The following is a 21,714-nucleotide window of genomic DNA, read 5'->3' on the forward strand; positions in this document are numbered from 1 at the left end:
TTAACACATTAACCCCTTCCCGACATTTGACGTGTGGTTACGTCATAGCTGGCTAGGGGAAGTATATGTTAAAAGTAAAAAAAAAAACCTTTTCCCATTTTCCTCCCTAGAGCATTGTAAAATAAATAAATAAACATAATTGGTATTGTCGCATCCGTAAAAGTCTGAACTATTACAATATATCATCATTTAACCCGCACGGTGAACGCTGTAATAAAAAAAAAATGTAAACGCCAGAATCGCTATTTTTTGGTCACCTCATCTCCCACAACATTTTTTATAAAAAGTGATCAAAATGTCGCATGTACCCCAAAATGGTATCATTAAAAACGACAGCTTATCCCGCAAAAAATAAGCCCTCGTACCACTTAATCGCTGGAAAAATAAAAAAATGTTGGCTCTCAGAATTTGGCAACACAACATAAATTTTATTTCTTACAGTTAGGTTTTTTCCTTGTAAAAGTAATAAAACTTAGAAAAAACTACATATATTTGGTATCACCGTAATCGTATTGACCAGCAGAATAAAGTTAACATGTTGCTTTAATTGCACAATGAATAACGTATTAACGAAGCGCAAAAAACAATGGCGGAATCGCTGTTTTTTTTCATTTTCTATCCCCCAAATATTTTTTTCCTATTTCCTAGTACATTATACGGCAAAATAAAAAATACAACTCGTCACGCAAAAAACAACCCCTCATAGGACTATATCAATGGAAAAATGAAAACTTTATGGCTTTTGGAAGGTGGTGAGGAAAAAACAAAAATGGAAAGCTGAAAAATGGTTGCGGGGGGAAGGGGTTAAAGGGAATGTGTTGCCAGCAAAACACATACAGAAATGGAAAAAAAAATGGCAGCCCCCATAGGGAAGAAAAAGTGTAAAAATAGAAAAAAGTAACACACAAACACACAAATAAATATAAACGTTTTTAATAAAACCCTAACATAAAACTGATATAAAAAAAAAAATTTTGGTGACACTGTTCCTTTAACAAGAAAAGCAAGTCATGAAGAAGTCACTTGATCCTCGGCTTGTGATAAAATGTCAAGAAACTTGACATTTCAATGGCTTTTGTTGTGTGATATCAGGCTGCAGCAACTTTCAGAGCCAAGATAAAGATGGCTACATCCGTACAGTTTATACATTTAATCATGAATCTTGAATCCCTGAATCATGGGTGGAGCATAACCATAGGTGGAGCATAACCATAGGTGGAGCCAGCAAGGAGAAAACACTGGATTCAGCTACCAGATTCCTACACTTGTATCAGCACGGGCCACAGCAATGGATTTAGATTTTTCTTTTGCTTCTTACTTTGTCCTGGTTTTGACTCTTTTATATATTCTGAATGTTCTGAAGAGTTGGAATACAAGTAATTCGGCAGATTTTCCTCCTGGACCCAGATGTTGGCCGGTGATTGGGAATTTACATATACTGGATTTAAAGAAGCCTCAACGGACTTATCTAGAGGTAAGCAGATATCATATCTTAACCCCTTAACGACCGCCCACCGTCTTTTGACGTCAGGCGGTGCAGGTACTCAGTCTACAACTACGCCTTTTGACGTCGCTGTAGTAGAGGGGGTTTAACGGCACCCTGGTCAAGACTGCACTAAAAACCGGCTGTATGTAACAGGTCCGGTTCTTAGTGCAGCCATCAGGACCTGCCGATTTCGTCGTAACAGCACGTGACCGCTGTGACAGCCAATCACAGCGGTCACATGCTGTTACTGCGTACAGAGCCGCCGGGAGTGTCTAAATGACAGCTCCTGCTCTAAGAACGAGCTGTTGCTAGCAGCTCTGTTCTTAGAGCAGTGATCAGGAGCCAATAGTATTGGTTCCTGATATTTTGTGATCACTATGAGATCCAATCATAGTGATCACTACAGTAAAATAAAAGTAAAAATATGTATCTGTTTCTCCTCACTGTTCTAGCTGTGGAGAGAAACAGATACAAGTGTGTCAGTGTCCCCACACAAAATCACTTGTTCCTCACACACAGTTTATTAAAAAAAAACAATTTTTTTCAGTATTTTATAGTATATACATATATATATAAATATATTTACTGTATATACTAAGAATCGTACTATAAACTACTTTCTTTTTAGGGTACGCTGTTAGACGGCGTGTACGCTGTTGGGCCTCATGCACACGACCGTAGCCGTGTGCACGGCTGTGATTTTCGGGTCGGCCGGCTGTGGACTGTCAGCCGCAGGCCGCCCGCAAATCGCGGCACATGCACATGGCCGCCACCATTGCCGTAATAAGACATACCCGTTCTTTCTGCGGTCCGGGCTCCCGGGCTGTGCAAGGACCGCAAAAACTACTGTCGTGTGCATGGCCCCATAGAAAAGAATGCGGCCGCAATTCTGCCGGATTTTCGGGGGAATTGCGGCCGCAAAAACACGTTCGTGTGCATGGGGCCTTAAACGGCGTAGGGTGCTGTTCTGGGCTTGGGTTTACGGTTTGTGTTAGGCGTAGGGTTTAGGTTTAAGTTTGAAAAAAAAAAAACTTAAAAAAAACATTTCATTTTTTTAGTGATCTTAGTTGATTAGGCTTCATGCACACGACCGTGCTCGTAATTACGACTCGTAATTACGAGCACGGCCGGCCGCGGGCAGCCGGCCGCTTTTGCGAGCCGTGCTGTCATTATAAAGTATAGCAGCACGGCCCGTAAAATAGAAAAATAGAACATGTTCTATTTTTTTAACGGCACGGGCACCTTCCCGTGAGAAAACGGGAAGGTACCCGTGGGTAACAGAAGTCTATGAACCCGTTATTGCGGGTCGTAATTACGACCCGCAATAACGGGTGTTTTTACGGTCGTGTGCATGAGGCCTTAGTTGATAAAAAAAAATTTAAACCGCTAGTTCCATTTATTATTTTCGGTTTAGACTGTATTATCATTATGGCTGCCAAAAGATACAGCGTTGAGGAAGCCTATCAGATGCTATGCTCAGATACAGATTCTGCATCTGAAGTTGAGATTTTAGGGTATGTGCACACGTAGTGACCAAAAACGTCTGAAAATATGGAGCTGTTTTCAAGGGAAAACAGACCCTGATTTTCAGACATTTTTTGAGCAACTCACGGTTTTCGCTGCGTTTTCGCTGCGTTTTTTACGTCCGTTTTTGGAGCTGTTTTCATTGGAGTCTATGAGAAAACGGCTCCAAAAACGTCCAAAGAAGTGTCCTGCACTTCTTTTGACGAGGCTGTATTTTTACGCGTCTTCGTTTGACAGCTGTCAAACGACAACGCGTAAATGACAGGTCGTCGGCACAGTACGTCGGCAAACCCATTCAAATGAATGGGCAGATGTTTGCCGACGTATTGTAGCCCTATTTTCAGACGTAAGACGAGGCATAATACGCCTCGTTTACGTCTGAAAATAGGTCGTGTGAACCCAGCCTTACTTGAAAGCGACAGCGAAAGTGTCGCTTCAAGGGATTCTATGGATATGAGACCCAGCACCAGTGATATGGGAGACGGCGCAGTTGCCACAACGTCCGTTCAAAGTGCAGCCCCTGACATTGCACAACCCCACCAAACCGATTTAGTGTGGGAACCCACGAGTTTATTTTCTCCCACCATAAATGACTTTATTGATACTCCTGGCATAAGTCCCAATTTCAGTAATTTTTCACCACTAAATTATTTTAATATTTTTATTACGGACCAAGTTTTGGAACATTTTGTGCAGGAAACAAATTTGTATGCCAGGCAGTACATTGCCAATAAGCCTTCGTCACCTAATGCCAGGTTGTGGAATCCCACAAATTTCAAAGGGCGTCTCTCATTCCGTCAATTCATACCCTCAAAAAGTGCAAAATACGGGGTAAAGATCTACAAGTTATGTGAAAGCACTACTGGCTACACATGTGCATTTAAGATCTACGAGGGTAAAGACAGTGAATTTAATCCACCAGGGTGCCCTCCAAATATTGGTACCACTGGTAAGATTGTGTGGGATTTAATTGGCCCTTTCCTACACAAGGGGTATCATGTATACACGGACAGTTTTTATACCAGTGTGCCATTGTTTATCGCCCTTCATTGTGCCAACACCGGAGCCTGTGGCACAATACGCAGGAATCGCAAAGGTTTCCCACGTCAACTTGTGGATAAAAAGCTACGAAAAGGGGAGTCATGCACTGAGAAGATGCTGGCTTTAAAATTTCGTGACCGCAAGGACGTCTACATGATCAGCACTGTCCATTCAAGTGCAACAGCAACTATTAGAGAACGTGGGGCCTCTGCAGATAGACAAAAGCCTGTGTGTGTCATCGGCTATAACAAATTCAGGTTGCGATGCCGAACGCATTTGTCCTGTACAAAAAATCAGCGGGCAGGGCGACATTCTTTGAATTTCAGGAGAAAGTGATTGAAGATCTCCTATTTCAATCTGCAGACCAGAGAGTAGTCCATGAGTCAGAGGATGTACACCGACTTGTTGAAAAACATTTTTTACACCCCATCCCTTCAACATCTAACCAAAAATACCCCAAAAACGGTGTCGGGTCTGCAGCAAACGAGGACAGCGAAGTGAGTCACGATATTATTGTTCCGCTTGTCCTTCCAACCCCGGTCTATGCATAAGTCCCTGTTTTGTCCTTATCAATACACTATGGGCTTTATTACAGTTTTGTTCGGGTTTTTGGTGGACCTCTTACACCCGACAATACTTCTAGAAATAGCGACATTAATTTGGGGAGTAGTGGTCCTTTACTGTATCTATACATACGGTGTGGGACACTGCCCCTTTATATATTCTACAGGTGATTGGTTGTTTTGTGCACATGGCGGTTCCTACCTTGCCGGGCAGGGGCTTGTTATTGTGTACCGCGTCACTTGGCACATTCGTCCCTTATATAGGGATTGATAGAGCTAAAGAGACGTTGTATGACCAGTCACTTTGAATAATAAAGTCATTACAGCCCTACAAATTTTCTTTCATCCTGTGAACATGCTCTAGTTTTCCACATAGCTCGATACATTCTTCCTCCTTTTTTTGGGATATATTGCCTTTTTCCGCCAACAGTTTAATACATTTTCCCACTCTAACTTACTATATATCAGAGCGGGTTGATATACATAATGTCTATGGACTGACATGATTTCAGGACAGCTGCTTTCTTAGCACGACATAGTCATAGGGTGTAGAAACTGTTAGGGACATCTATTTCTCAATCTAGAAAAGTAGAATCCTCCCATTTTCAAAGGAAAATGTGTGTCCTGAAAGCCTCCGGGTGCTCCCTTCCTTTTGGGTCCTGCCGTGTGTCCAGGAAACACATTAGGGCCACAATGGGGATATTTTTGAACACAGAAGAAACAGGGTGATACATTTTCTGGTGCATTTCCTTATTCTCATGTCCTCTGTACAAGAAATCTGACCTTAAAATTACACATTTGTGAAAAAAAGTGAAGTAAAATTTTCTTTCCACCTGCTTTGCATTAATTCCTGCGAAAACTGTGGGGTCAAAATACTTAGTACACACCTAGATGAATACCTTAAGGGGTCTAGTTTTCAAAATGGGGTCATTTATGGGGAGTTTCTATCTTTTTGGCAGCTCAGTGCCTCTATAAATGTGTAATGGGACCTGAAACATTTTCAAGCAAAATGTGTGTCCTGAAAGTCTTCGGGTGCTACCTCCCTTTCGGGCCCTGCCGTGTTTCCAGGCAACGCATTAGGGTCACAATGGGGGCATTTTTGAAAACAGGAGAAACAGGGTGATAGATTTTGGGGTGTGTTTCTTCATTCTGATGGTCGCTTTACAAAGAAATCGGTCTTCAAAGTGATACTTTTATATAAAAAGTGTTGTTTTTTTTTATTTCACCTGCTATGCATTCAATTTAGCAAAAAACTGTGGGGTCAAAATACTCACTACAGCCCTAGATAAATACCTTAAGGGGTCTATTTTTGTAAATGGGGTCGTTTATGGGGAGTTTCTATCGTTCTGGTTGTTCAAAACCTCTCCAAATGTACAGTGGGGCCTAAAACATTTTCAAGCAAAAATGAGACCTGAATGCCTCCGGTTGCTCCCTTCCTTTCGGGCCCTGCCGTGTGTCCAGGCAACACATTAGGGTCACAATGTGGGCATTTTTGAAAACAGGAGAAACAGGGTGATAGATTTTGGGGTGCATTTCTTCATTCTCATGGTCGCTTTACAAAGAAATCGGTCTTCAAAGTGATACTTTTATGAAAAAAGTGAAATTATATTTTTTTACGCCTGCTTTGCATGAATTAAAAAAAACTGTGGGGTCAAAATACTTACAACACCCCTTAATAAATACCTTAAGGGGTGTCATTTTCAAAATGGTGTCACTTGTGGGTGTTTCCACCATTCTGACACCTATGAGCCTCTGAAAACCTGGCTTGGTGCAGGAAAACAAAATGTACTTCAAAAGTTATAAAATCATTACTAAACTTGTAAGTCTTCTAAATTGCTCCAAAAAAAATTTTTTTTTTCAAAAGTGATGCCAAAATAGAGTAAAACGATGGAAATATATATTTAATTTAAAAAATTGTACTGTATGTATGTACATATGTGGCATATTGCAGTTAAAAATAGGGAAAAATGCAAATTTTTACAAAATTTCTTAAATTTTTCTATTTTTTCATTAATTTACGCAAATCGTATCAGTCTACTTTTACCACTAAAATAAAGTACAACATGTGACGAAAAAACAATGTCAGAATTACTTGGATATTCAAAACTTTCGCAGAGTTATTCTCTGATAAAGTCAGACATACCAGATTTAACAAATCTGGCTTGGTCATTAACGTCTTTTCAGGCCCGGTCATTAAGGGGTTAAAGAGTCTGATGTACATGGCATTTTTATTTGGGGAAGTGGCTGTCTTGGTGAGATGACCCTTTAGGGTATGTTCACACGTACACGTCCGATACGCCTGAAATTATGGTGCTGTTTTCAGGAGAAAACAGCTCCTGAATTTCAGACGTAATGGCATGTGCAGGCGTTTTTCGCGGCGTTTATTACGGACGTAATTGGAGCTGTTTTTCTATGGAGTCAATGGAAAACGGCTCCAATTACGTCCCAAGAAGTGACAGGCACTTCTTTGATGCGGGTGTCTTTTTTACGCACCATCTTTTGACAGGGGCGCGTAAAAAAAATGACCGTCGGCACAGAACATCGTAAAACCCATTCTAATGAATGGGCAGATGTTTGCCGACGCTTTGGAGCCGTATTTTCGGACGTAATTCGAGGTTAGAACGGCCGAATTACGTCCGTAAATAGGGTGTGTGAACCCAGTCTTAATGGGGTTTTCTCAGACTTTAATATTTTCCTAGGCCATCAATATAGATCGGTGGGGGTCCAATTACCGTCACTGTGCCACATCTCCTTGTTTACATGGGCAAAGCGCCATATATACGGTTGTGGCTGTGCCTGGTACTGCAACTCACTGCAACTTCGTGCCATTCAAGTGTATGGGACTAATCTGCAGTATCAGGCTCAATCACAACATATACACAGCGCTATGCCTGAGCAAACCATAGGGGGCGCAATGTTTGCTAGAGTGCTGCGGACCCTCCAGAATTCCCATTCCCTTCAATCAAATATTAATATCTTAATGTAAGAACACCTTTAAGTGAAAGAAACCATGTGTTTACAATCCAGCACAGACAACCCCTTTAAGTGACAATTAGTTTATAATTAGCCCAACCCAACATTATGCTAAAATAAGATCCCCCAAAATGTCACTACACTATAGCCCTGTGTTGTGTGAGATTGTGTGCACCATTGGATAACATTACATATTTATTGTGTGAGATTGTGTGCACCATTGGATAACATTACATATTTAAATACATACATTTTACAATATAAATAGATTTTGAAAGATGTTATATTATAATTGTATTTAAGCTGGCAAAGAAATATGGACCGGTATTTACTTTTCACATGGGTATGAAAAAAATTGTGGTCCTAGCCGGATATGAGACGGTGAGAGATGCGCTCGTCAACCATGCTGAAGAGTTTGGGGAGAGGGGACGACTTAAAATATTTCATGAAATAGACAAGGGAATGGGTAAGTGATCAAAAAATATGTATTAGTATAATACTTACATTTTAATGTGTTGTGCCATATTTGCCTCTAAATATTGATAACAAGTTTTTATTCCTTAACTTTTTGTTTTTTTAAAAAGGGCAGAGGCCAAAGAGTTAGGGTATGTTCATACGGCAGCCTCTGTTACGGCTGAAATTACGGAGCTGTTTTCATAAGAAAACCGCTCCAGTATTTCAGACGTAAAGGCATGTGCAGGCGCTTTTCGCTGCGTCCATTACGGACGTAATTTGAGCATGTTTTTCCATGGAGTCAATGGAAAACTGCTCCAATTACGTCTCAAGATGTGACAGGTACTTCTTTGACGCGGGCGTCTTTTTTACGCGCCGTCTTTTGACCGTCAACACAGAACATCGTAAAACCCATTCAAATGAATGGGCAGATGTTTGCTGCCGCTTTGGAGCCGTATTTTTGGACGTAATTCCTCTTATGTTTTGGAGAGTCCCTTTAAACTGAACCCGCCACTAAACCATCAGCATGTCATTATGCAGCTGGGGTTTTGTGTTTCAAAAATGGCAGTTTCGGCAATAGTTAGTAAAATAAGTTACAAGCTAGCGAGATGAGTCCGAGAGCGGCATCGGGTGCATATGCGATTTGCCCACATGAATCCGGCACAGTACGCTGCGTATAAGCAGTGAGGTGTACTTTCCTTAGCTTCATGTGCACAATGCGCATTCGCCGGATACCACTGGACTCCTCTCACGGACTCCTCTCGCTAACTTGTAAGTTCTTTCACTAACTATTGCCAAAACTGCCGTTTTTGACATGGACATTTTTGGAATACTAAACCCCATAATGACAGGGTGGTGATTCAGTGGCCCCAAACCTAGTGACAGGTTCTCTTTAGGATTCTTTAAAGGTTCTGGAGTGTTAGTTTTAGGTTCTCGTTTCACTAATAAACAACCACCAATATTTTTGAGAGTAGGTCTGGTAATCAGTTCTCAATACGCGTAAATGTCTATTGTACGTTATGTTTTCTCTCTCGTTATCTAATGCCCAACAATGATTAACTTCCATTTAAGTCCCTTAACTGTAAAGTTACATATAAAAAGAACATTACACAACATTCCTACTTTAACCCCTTAACGCTCAGCGATGTGCTATTCCGTCGTGCTGACCGACACATTCGCGCTCAGCGACGGAATAGTAAGTCGCAGGGAAAATGCATCGCCATTTTCCAGCGACGCGAGTACGAGCTGTGACAGCTGCTGTTTCTGACAACAGGCTATCACAGCTCAATACGCCGGGACCTGTCGCGATGGTCCCGCCTCCACGATCGCCACTATTGGTGAGTTAGTGAGTAATGGTCCAATAGTGGCGATCGATCTCTTCACTTCCCCTCCCTGACATCACATCCTGCCGCACCCGCCCTGAACGCTTCTGTTGGACATAGCGAGGCGTTCAGAGAAGTTGAGAGAGAGAGAGAAGAGAAAGTCAAAGAAAAGTAAAAAAAAAAGTCTAAGGGCTGATTCAGACAAACATGTCGTTTTTGTGTACGCAAAAACTGCGGTGTTTTGCGTGCGCAAAAGGCACATGACTGCTCCGAGTGCCCTGTTCATATGAATGCGCGGCTGCGTGATTTTCGCGCAGCCGCCATCTTTATGACACTCCGTTTGGATGTTTGTAAACAGAAAAGCACGTGGTGCTTTTCTGTTTACATTCATTCTTTTACTGTTATTGCGCGAATAACACGCGTCCCACGGAAGTGCTTCCGTGGGGCATGCGTGATTTTCACGCACCCATTGACTTCAATGGGTGCGTGATGCGCAAAAAATGCAGACACATAGAACAGGTCGCGAGTTTTACGCAGCGGATTAACGCTGCGCAAATCTCACGGTGTCTGCACTGCCCCATAGACTTCTCGCGAGCCGCGTGAAAACCACAAGGCCGGCACGGACGCAAAACACGCTCGTCTGAATCCGCCCTAAAAAACAACTTTTTTTTTTTTTCTGCATCCCACCTCTCCCATCCACTACCCAGTCCTGTACCCTTCCTTGTGTCCCCCCCCCCCCACGTTTTTGGTCAGTGATCTCCTACCACTGACCACTTCTTAGTCTTCAGGACCAATTTCTTGGTGCCTGGGGATTATTATTTTTTTCTTTTTTTTCTTTATAAAACAAAAAAATATATAAAAATTAAAAAAAAAAAAAACCAGTTCATTTAAACAATTTAACTGGTTAGTTTAGTATTAGGGTTAGTTAGTGTCAATGAACCGTCAAAAAGTGTAGTTAGGTATAGCGTCAGGGAATTTAGCGTAAGGAATCCGTCACCGTAGTTAGATCTAGCGTTAGGGGTCCATCACCGTAGTTAGGTTTAGCATCAGGGAAGCTCGGAATAATCTAGATCGGTTTAGTGTTGGGGAAGCTCGGAATAATCTAGTTAGGTTTAGTGTCAGGGAATAGTCGCCGTAGTTAGATTTAGTCTCATGGAAGTTCAAATAAAATCTAGTTAGGTTTAGTGTCAGGAACCCTCGCCCTAGTTAGGTTTAGTCTCAGGGAAGCCCACTCGTTCTATAAAAACACCAATTTTTTGGGCTGGTTTAGATAGCAGCCTATTGTTCCTAGTTAGGGAAGCAGTCAAACATGTCCCAACGGACATTTAGTGCCGAAGAGGCATATTCATTTCTTGCCTCCGACAGTCGTCGGATGGTGAGACTCCATTTTATTTATCCACCTCCTCATCCAGTGATGAAAAAGAGGAACCCCGTAGGAGATGCCCCAGGACCACCACCACAGTTGAAGCCCCTGAGCGAGATGACCCCGCCGCAGTTCAAGCCCCCGAGCGAAGTGACCCCATTTGGACCCCCACACCAGACATTTATGAGCCCCAAATCCCAGAGTACACAAGCAGCTCAGGGATAAAATTTAATACAGCAAGGCTCAGTGAAATTGACTTTTTCAAGTTCTTCTTTACTGATGACTTTATAGATCTTATGGTCTCCCAGACTAATTTATATGCCCAACAGTATATTACTAAGAACCCCACATCATTTTATGCCCAATCCCACAGGTGGACCCCTGTAGATGCAGCAGTGTTGGCCAAGTTCTGGGGACTTCACTTGAACATGGTGCTTCTGAAAAAGCCGTCCATTAGGACCTACTGGAGCATGGACCTCTTATACCACACCCCGATGTACCGTATGGCCATGTCCAGGATGCGTTATGAGGCAATACTTTGCTTTTTACATTATACGGATAATGAGCAGTGCCCACCCCGAGATGACCCCAGTTTTGACTGTTTGTACAAACTGAGACCCCTATTAGACCATTTCAGTGCCTGGTTTACCCAAGCATACACCCCCGAGAAGTGTATTTCTATTGATGAGTCCCTGGTACATTTTAAAGGGAGGCTTCAATTCCGCCATTACCTGCCGAGTAAGAGGGCAAGGTATGGCGTAAAGATGTATAAGCTGTGCGAGAGTGCATCAGGGTATACCTACAAATTTAGGATATATGAAGGGAAGGACAGCAGTATTCAGCCCCCAGAATGCCCCCCCTTACTGGGAGTTAATGCATAAATTGTGTGGGATTTGGTGCACCCACTGCTGGACCAGGGTTACCACCTCTACCTGGATAATTTTTATACCAGCGTCCCACTCTTCAAGTGCCTCGCTTCCAGAAGTACTGTGACATGCGGCACTGCTAGAAAAAAAATCTGAGAGGTCTCCCTAAGACTCTTGGGCAAACAAGAAGGGGTGAGAGCAGGGCACATTCTAGCAGCAACATATTGTGTGTCAAGTACAAGACAAGAGAGATGTCCTTGTATTGACAACAATACATGGCCACACCAGTACCCATGTACCAGTACAGAGACCCCCAAACCAGACTGCATCCTGGACTACAATAGGTACATGGGAGGGTTGGACTTGTCAGATCAAATCCTGAAGCCATACAGCGCCATGCGGAAATCGAGGGTGTGGTATAAGAAGCTGGCCTTGCACATCATACAGATGGCATTGTACAATGCATACGTGCTACGTCGATGTGCAGGCCAGAGGGGAACTTTCCTGGAATTTCAAGAGGTGGTTATCAAGAACCTAATATTTAGGGACCAAGAAGAGGGAGCACCCAGTACTTCTGGAAGCGAGGCCACACGAATCGTACCAGGGCAACACTTTCCAGGAGAAGTTCCCCAAGCTGGCAAGAAGGGAAAAAGTCAAAAGAGGTGCAGAGTCTGCTATAAGAGGGGGATAAGGAAGGACACAACATACCAATGCGACACGTGTCCCGAAAATCCAGGGCTCTGTATGAAAGATTGTTTTCGAATTTATCATACATCCCTTGATTTTTAATTTATCCTGATGCACTCCGCACAGCTTATCCCCCTCATCTTTCCCTTCTGAGCCCTGCCGTGTGCCCAGGCAGCTGATAACAGCCGCATGTAGGGTATTGCCGTACCCGGGAGAACCCACATTACAGTTTATGGGGTGTATATCTCTGGTGGCACATGCTGGGCACACTATATCGGTACTGACATGGCATATATATATATATATATATATATATATATAATTGCAAATCTCACTCTGCACCATCTGCTGCGCATTATCTTTTACACCGTACCTGTGGGGTCAAAATGCTCACTACACCTCTAGATGAATGTCTTAAGGGGTGTAGTTTTTTTTAAAATGGCGTCAATTCTCGGGGGTTTCAACTGTACTGGTACCTCAGGGGCTACTGCATACATGACTTAGCACCAGAAAAGCACCAGTAGGCCAAATGGTGGTCCTTTCCTTCTGAGCCCTGCCATGGACCCAAACGGCAGTTTATCACCACAAATGGGGTATTGCCGCACTAAGGACAAATTGGGCAACAAAATAGGGTATTTTGTTCCCTGTGAGAATAAGAAATTTTGATCAAAAATGACATCTTATTGGCAAAAATGACTTTTTTTAAATTTCACAGCCCAATTCAAATAGGTACTGTGAAAAAACGGTGTGGTCAAAATGATAACAACCATCAATGAATTCCTTGAGGGGTGTAGTTTCCAAAATGTGATCACTATTGGGGGATTCCTACTGTTTTGGCACCTCAACACCTCTTCAAACCTGGCATGCTGCCTAAAATATATTCTAATAAAAAAGAGGCCTCAAAATGCACTAGGTGCTTCTTTGCTTCTAGGGCTTGTGTTTTAGTCCACGAGCGCACTAGAGCCACATGTGCGACATTCCTAAAAACTGCAGAATCTGGACAATAGATATTTGGTAGTATTTCTCTGGTAAAACCTTCTGTGTTACAGAAAATGTTTTCATAAAATTTAAATTCAGCAAGAAAAATTAAATTAGCAAATTTCACCTCCACTTTGCTTTAATTCCTGTGAAATGCCTGAAGGGTTAAAAAAAACTTTCTAAATGCTGTTTTGAATACTTTTAGGGGTCTAGTTTTTAAAATGGGGTGTTTTATGGGGATTTCTAATACATAGGCCCCTCAAAGCCACTTCAGAACTGAACAGGTATCTTAAAAAAAAAGGCTTTTCAAATTTTCTTAAAAATATGAGAAATTGCTGTTTATGTTCTAAGCCTTGTAACGTCCAAGAAAAATAAAAGAATGTTCAAAAAACGATGCCAATCTAAAGTAGACATATGGGAAATGTGAACTAGTAACTATTTTGTGTGGTATAACCGTCTGTTTTACAAGCAGATGCATTTAAATTCACAAAAATGATATTTTTTTTCAAAATTTTCTCTAAACTTTGCAATTTTTCACCAATAAAGACTGAATATATCGACCAAATTTTACCACGAACATGAAGCCCAATGTGTCACAAGAAAACAATCTCAGAATCGCTTGGATAGGTTTAAGCATTCCGACGTTATTATCACATAAAGTGAAATATGTCAGATTTGAAAAATGGGCTCTGAGCCTTAAGGCCAAAACAAGGCTGCGTCCTTAAGGGGTTAACTTTCCTACGTTATGTAAATTCTCCAGAAAACTAATGCCAAGCTCCTGGGTACAACAGTTGCAGTTGGTCCCTGGCTCATCTTACCCCACATTGCTAGCCATGCCATTTTTTTTCAATTGCTGCCTTTTAAGATGCCCAGTGTCCTTGTAACCAGGGCCAGCCTTTGGGGTGTGTGACCTGTGCCTTTGCACAGGGCGCATCACTCCAGCAGATAGAAAGGGGCGCTGCGCTGGCTCCCTTCCCCTGCTTGTGTTTCAGAAGCGCCCGGGAACGGCGACTCTGCAGCTGCCTTTCCACCAGTGGCGGATCATTAGGGCGGTTCGGGCGGCTGCCCGAATCGCACGGGCCCCCTCCTGTCCAGTGGTGTCACTAGCACCGGAGGGGGCCCTGGTGCTAGCGGCAGCAACATTCATTTGTATCTGAGTCCTCAGGACTCAGATACAAATGAATATTATAGGCTGCAGGCCATGTTAGGCCTGCAGCCTATAAGGCGCTGGGAGACTCCCTGCGCAGGCCAACGTGATGAGGTACTGCATCACGCCAGTCTGGCAATGTGTCTAGTCCGGAGGATTCACATGTGTCCAGCTGGAGCGGCCGCCACGGGGCAAGGTAAGTAAAATATATATATATTTTTTTTTATGTGGGGGTAGCGCTGTGTATATATTCAAGGAGGGGGGAGGGAGTGCTCTGTTGCACTATATACAAGGGGGAGTGCTGCTTGGCCCTATATACAAGGGGGAGGGGAGCGCTGTGTGGGCCTATATACAAGGGGGAGGGGAGCGCTGTGTGGGCCTATATACAAGGGGGAAGGGAGCGCTGTGTGGGCCTATATACAAGGGGGAGGGGAGCGCTGTGTGGGCCTATATACAAGGGGGAGCGCTGTGTGGGCCTATATACAAGGGGGAGCGCTGTGTGGGCCTATATACAAGGGGAGGGGAGCGCTGTGTGGGCCTATATACAAGGGGGAGGGGAGCGCTGTGTGGGCCTATATACAAGGGGGAGGGGAGCGCTGTGTGGGCCTATATACAAAGGGGAGCGCTGTGTGGGCCTATATACAAGGGGGAGGGGGAGCGCTGTGTGGGCCTATATACAAGGGGGAGGGGAGCGCTGTGTGGGCCTATATACAAGGGGGAGGGGAGCGCTGCGTGCACTATGTACAAAGGGGGAGCGCTGCGTGCACTATGTACAAAGGGGGTAGCGCTGCGTGCACTATGTACAAGGGGGGAGCGCTGTGTGCCACTATGTACAAGGGTGGAGCGCTGCATGCCACTATGTACAAGGGGGGAGCGTTGCATGCCACTATGTACAAGGGGGGAGCGCTGCTTGCCACTATGTACAAGGGGGGAGCGCTGCGTGCCACTATGTACAAGGGGGAGGGCTGCGTGCCACTATGTGCAAGGGGGGGCTGTGTGGTGCCATCCACAGTGATATGTGTGTGCGGCGCTCCTTTACAGGGGGGCTCTGTGGCGCTATTTACAAGAGGGGAGGGCTGTATGGCACGATCTATAGGGGGCTGTGAGTAACGCTCTCTACGGGGGGGTGCTACCTATAGGGGGATGTGTAATCTATACAGGGGGCTGTGTGTATGTGGTATTTTACAGTGTATGGTATTATTATATTCAGGCACGCAGTGTTTGGTGCTATTATATTTAGGGGCACAGTATGTGGCACCATGATAATTTTATTTTCGTTTATAGGTGTGGAAATGTTGGAAAAGTGTTGAGCCGAAGACATCGGAGTGGCAAATTCTGCAGAAATGGATCGTCTTAGGTTTCCACAAGTCGGACTTAAGACCCTCCAGTTGATGCTCCCTCACAAACTGGACATCTCCATAGAACCAGGGAGCGTGCCAGTTGTAAGGGAAGGAGCTGTCCCACTTGTCCCAGCCAAAACCTCGCCAGAAGGGAAGGAGGAAGAAACAGGACATGGCCTTGCCCGCAGAGATGTTTGTTGTCCTTAGAGTCCTGCGAACACAGTCACATACAAAGGCAATCCGCAGCAGAGTGGGGATGTCCGGTATACCCTTCCCACCTTTGCGGGGATCCTTGTACATAACAGTTCACTTTACTCTGTTTTGCTTCATCTGCGGTTCGAAAATGGACACAGTCCTGGTAATGCTCGTCGAGACAGTGGCAAAAGGGGGCCATGCCTGTGCAGTGTATTGTAGCATGGGCAAGACTTTGTTACGCAGGACCAGTGCTTTGCCCTCAATAGTAAGTTGTCTGAGGCTCCACAGTCCGATTCTCTGATTGACTTTGGCCAAGCGTTCTTCCCACGACTTTAGGGCTGCACCTTCCTTCCTGAACCAGACTCACAGAATTTTGATTAAGTCCGTATAGATGGTAAATGTGAAGGGGGCAGAAGAGGACAGGTGCCAGTTCCCGAAGAGCTTCTGACTTCCCGCAGTTGACCCCAGCCTACGCAGAGCCTTGCCCATGAATTTGTGAGAGACCCTGTCAAAATCCTTCTCCTGATCAAGACTGAGCAGGGCCGTGTGTGTATGGCGGCTTTGCATGTAATGCACCGTGTCTCCCACGAGTGCAAGACTGTCGGCCACCCTACGGCCAGGGATGCTGCAGGTTTGGTCCGATCCGATGATCTGTCCGATGACAGCCGTCAGTCTGCTAGCCAATACTTTAGTGAGGATCTTGTAGTCCACGTTCAGGAGAGAGATGGGAAGCCAGTTTTTCAGGTCACATCTCTCCCCCTTCTGCTTATACAAGATCGTGATCATGCCTTCCCTCAATGATGGCGGCATTCTGCCCTCCACCACCATCTCCCCATAGAGCTCCAGCAGGTCTGGACATATCAGGTCCTCCAGTGCTACATAGAGCTCTGCTAGGAGACAGTCACTGCCCAGGGTCCTGCCAGGTCTGAAGGATTTAGTGGCAGAGAGCAGCTCATCCACCGTCAGAGGGACATCCATAGCCTCCGTACCTGCAGGATCAAGATGGTTAGTGATACCTGACAGGAATTTATCGGTAGCTTCAAGGTCAGTGGTCTTCGTGAAGTAGAGGCTTCGGCAGTAGTCTGTGACGACTCCCATTACTTCCTTCTTCCCAGAATGCATGTTTCCGGTCTCATCTCGGAGTTCCTACAGGGTCGTGTGGCCGGCATGGTGTTTCCTGAAAAAGAACGAGTTACATTTCACACACTTCTCCAGGTTTTCCACCTTGGAATGAAAGACAATTCACTTGGATTCCTCCTCAAAGTGCCATTTTCAGGCCGTTTTTGGCCTCCTCCAGCTTCTTCCTGACGTCCCAACCACATTGATGGAGGTCTTGCAGGGATCACAGCTGACTCTGCATCTCTCTGAAGTCTCTCTTCCTCTCGCACGCCTGTTGACGACTTTTTGCCGGAAAGAAACAGCAAAATTCAACGTTAACATATTCCCACCAGTCACAGGTTTTGTTAAAGAAAATGTGGTCATTCCGTCAAACAATATAGGCGTCCCTAAGTCCTGACAGTACTCCTTGTCTTTTCAGCAGGGCGCAATTCAGCTTCCGAGAGCCAGGGCCAGGAGGAAAACAATGGCCGATGGCAGCCTGGAAGAGAATGGCCCTGTGGTCAGAGAAGAAGCAGGGGACCATAGAGTGCACATGCTGCTTGACTGCCCGGGAACACAAAGTCAATCTGAGAATGAAGTGAGCCATTGGGCCGGCTCCATGAATAGTTCACAGAGCCGTTCCCCAACATCCTGCAAGGATGCTTCGGTTACCATCCTTCTACTTCCCAGTCTTCTGCGCTGCTGGAGCTTTGGCTGGGACGGGGTTCCCTCTGTCAAGAGCTTTCGCTCCTACAGATTCCCAGGATCGCTCCCTCTTCGGGCAGTCCTTGTAGAAGTGGGCTGCTTGTCAGCAGAGGTTGCACATGGTCTGTTTCGGGCAGTCTTTAGTCTCTTGTCCTGTTACCCGGCAGTTCCTGCAAGCATCCTCCGGCATCCTCCTTGCAGTCCTTCATCGAGTGACCCTTCTTGCTGCATCTCCTTCAGATCAACAAGAAAGACTGGGGCAGGTGCTGGAGGCCGTCTTCCGAGCTTGAGTCTTTGTTCAGTCGGACGATTACCAACCACTTGCCAGTCCAGAAGCCGAGTCCGTTCAGGATGTGGGTGGGTTCCCTCAACATTGTGCGGAACCGTCTCAGGAGCGTTTCGATGTCTTTGCCGGGAGTGTGTGGGTTCCGCATTGAAACCTTCGCCCGCCTTTCCTCTCTTTGGACAGGGCAGTTGTCAGCAATGGTACTAAGGCTGGGTTCACACACACACTATTTACGGACGTAATTCGGGCGTTTTAGCCCCGAATTATGTCAGAAAATGCGGCTCAAAAGCATTGCCAAACATCTGCCCATTCATTTGAATGATGTTCTCTGCCGAAGGTCATTTATTTATTTTTTTACGCGCCGCTGTCGCTGTCAAAAGGCGGCGCGTAAAAAAGACGCCCACGTCAAAGAAGACGTAAATGGAGCCGTTTTCCATGGACTCCATGGGAAAAACAGCTCCAATTACGTCCGTAATGGAGGCAGCGGAAGGCGCCTGCACATGCCATTACGGCTGAAATTATGGAGCGGTTTTCTCCTGAAAACAGCACCGTAATTTCAGCCGTAACGGAGGCTGCCGTGTGAACATACCCTAATAGTGATAACAGATCTAACATTTTTTCCTGGTGGTGAAGAGTAAAGCATAGTATCATTCCATTTCTTGAGGTCAAATGGATTGTTGAGGCTGCCAGTTAGGACCGGCAACAACGCCACCTATATGTGGTGGTGAGGGTGGTGGTGGTACACTCAGTCTTTATTTGACCGATATATGTAACTTATGGTCATCGAGCAGCTGATAACCGCACCTGACTGCTCCCTTGATGTTGGATTGTATCTTCGCCTCCATTATCAAATTTAAACAAGAACCTCACAACTTGGTTTCGTGAGCTGAATCACCGTAGGGATTTATTTGCAGTCACGTATGAAAGGGGGGATTGTGGGGGCTCCAGATACCAGGTCAAGGTTGCAAATGGAATCTTTGTGACCTCTATCGATTTGTCAGAGACTAGTTTAATACTGGATCATAACTGTTGTTGGGTGACGTCTACATAAGCTAGTGCTATAGTTTATTTTTACGTATTATTAAGTTATGTAAAGTTTTGTAACTTTTGTGCTTCATAAGCAATGTTCCCTCTAAGTCTTGGCAGCTCCTGAGCGGGGCAGTTAAGGAGCAGGGCATGTCTCCATCGATGGTGAGCGATCCGATGACCTAATACCCCCAGTAAACGCTAATATTACGACTAAATAATAGAATAAGAAAACTTATTTTAAATTGGTTTTAATTACTTTTTTAAATACTATAATATTACAAGTCCACCAGTAAAATAGACCGTTATATACACCAATTATAGGCATCAATACAAGAATCCCTCATTACACTGTCCCTATAGATAGCGCCACACAGACCCCCTGTAGATAGTGCCACATGACCCCTGTAGATAGCGCCACACAGACCCCCTGTAGGTAGCATCACACACCGCCCCTGTAGACCGCATCACACACACCCTCATTTAGATATTGCCACACACAGCCCCCTGGAGATACTGCCACACACAGACCCCCTGGAGATAGTGCCACACACAGACCCTTACCCAGGAACGATGAGAAATGTATGATGCTGAATGGTCCGTGTCATACACTTCTATTCACAACGCCCAGTTGGTAAAACGAGAAAACGCGCCCAGTTGTCTATTGAAAAGCTCATTTGCATAAATCTAAAATTGTTCATAACTTGGGCAAAAATTATTGTTTTTCAAAAAAACAAACTTTACTGTTATCTACATTGCAGCGCCGATCACATTAAATAGGAGATATGGATTTTATAATCTGCTGACAGAGCCTCTGTAATTGTGAATCAACTCTGGGGAGGTACTGACTCTCCTTGCTGAGATCCAACTGGTAGGTAGTCTTTAGATTAATGTTCCCTGGGAAAAATATGCAAAACAGTGAGGATAATATTCCTGTATAGTTGAGCGGAGTTTAAAGTTTGCTCGCCTACCTACGGTAAAAAATATTATATATTCAAAATGTTTAATATATTTATGAAATATATTTACTCTACAGAGGTTATGATTTTTGACATATTTCAGGACTGCTATTTTCACATGGGGAAAATTGGAAGACAATGAGAAGATTTACAATAAGCACCTTACGTGATTTCGGCATGGGAAAAAGTACAATTGAAGAAAAAATTATTGATGAATGTGTCCACTTAACTAATGTGTTAGCTGCTTTTAAAGGTATGATATACTTATTGTCCGAGGATTCTGGGACAACTAAAAAATTATTGTTTTTTTTGGGGCCAAATACACCCCTTTCAGATTCACACATTGCCATTTTTAGTACATCTGTTTCAGCTAAATAAAGGAGTAGACACAAAAGAGCAGAAATAAAGTCTTCCCTTTTAATCCTTTTTCTCCTTTCAAGATCCCATCCTGACTTTGTGTAGAAAAAACTGAAATTGCACCAAACTGTCTTGTGTAAACCCTCCTCTCCCCTCCTCTTTTCTTCATCCACATCAACCTCCCACAGGGGCGAATCCAGGATTGAAGTCTATGGGATAAAATAAAGCTACGCGTGCCACGGCAAATTTTTCTTTGTTTTGTCTCACCTCTCCCTTAAATATGTAAGCCACACCATCAATACACGAGAGAAAAATAAAGAGGAACACAAACACCTGGTTATACAATCAGAGACCGGTGTGCGCTACTACTTCTACTATATAAATGGCAATAGTCCCGCCATACAGCGACAATATTATTTTTCGTTTTTTAGTTTTTTTTTTAAACCTTGCTCTCGACCAAAAGGGTAAAAAACAAAGTTCTATAAATTCTCCCACCCCTTCCCTTTCTTCCATCCCTTGTTTGAACTTGAAGGACATGTGTCTTTTTTCGAATGTACTATGTAATATAGCAGTCAGACACTGGTTCTAAATAGGTGGCCTGCAGAGTATTATCTTGCTGCAGACAATACAAGTGGGTACAATGCTGATCATACACAGATAGAATAAATAACTATTAAGTCCAGTGACCCACAGGTGACGTTTTCTCTTATGGGAGGTGTTCATTTTCCTTTTCTTTTTGATCGGGCCCAGAATACCATAAAGACTTCTCCCAACGACTACAGTTTGCTGCTTAGACTTCTTTGGCCCCTCGCTTTTGCAGCCCATCCTCATCCTCTGTTGCAAAACAAATTTAGACACCCAGCCCAGACCCCTAAATTAATTTAGAGCTCAGACCTTACCTCTACAGTTATTCATACCCCAGACGATCAGACCCAGCTTTAAAATGTACCTAACATGACTGTGTTGACTGCATCTCTCACCAGAAGCTTCCGGCGTAATGTGTTTGTGTCACGTTGGATTCGTGGACCCACTGGGCCGTACCGCCTTGACAGTATGGCAGATGGCCGACAGGGCGCAGGTCACAGTCTATAGTTTGTATAATGTACCTGTGGCTGCTCCGACAGTAGCAAGGCAGGCTCGGCTGGGACTAGGCAGCAGGTAGATGTCAGGCGTAGAGTAGCAGGACAGACGTGGAATACGACTACAGCACAGCACGGCACTTGACTAGGACAGTACGGGATACAGGTTACAGGTACGTGGAACACTGGGAACTGGAAAACACTAGGAGATCATTTGCATAGACAAACTAGGATACGACAAACAATGTTCAGGCATGGAAGAAAGG

General features: G+C 44.3%; 1 protein-coding gene across 4 annotated transcripts in view; it reads left to right on the forward strand.

Annotated features, from left to right (window-relative positions):
* The first annotated feature begins 1,224 nt into the window (after positions 1 to 1,224).
* Positions 1,225 to 21,714, forward strand: part of LOC142759066 (cytochrome P450 2K1-like) — a 37,592-nt gene continuing 17,102 nt past the window's right edge. For 2 of the 4 annotated variants that reach the window (XM_075860902.1, XM_075860904.1), the window contains exons 1-3: positions 1,225 to 1,474; positions 7,891 to 8,053; positions 20,116 to 20,265. In XM_075860902.1, the coding sequence (XP_075717017.1) occupies positions 1,289 to 1,474; positions 7,891 to 8,053; positions 20,116 to 20,265 (499 nt within the window). In that variant the 5' untranslated portion in view covers positions 1,225 to 1,288. The remainder of the gene's footprint in view (positions 1,475 to 7,890; positions 8,054 to 20,115; positions 20,266 to 21,714) is intronic. The other 2 variants (XM_075860903.1, XM_075860905.1) reach the window with 2 other exon arrangements.

The sequence above is a fragment of the Rhinoderma darwinii genome, chromosome 4, assembly GCF_050947455.1.
Source record: "Rhinoderma darwinii isolate aRhiDar2 chromosome 4, aRhiDar2.hap1, whole genome shotgun sequence".
Lineage (NCBI taxonomy): Eukaryota > Metazoa > Chordata > Amphibia > Anura > Rhinodermatidae > Rhinoderma > Rhinoderma darwinii.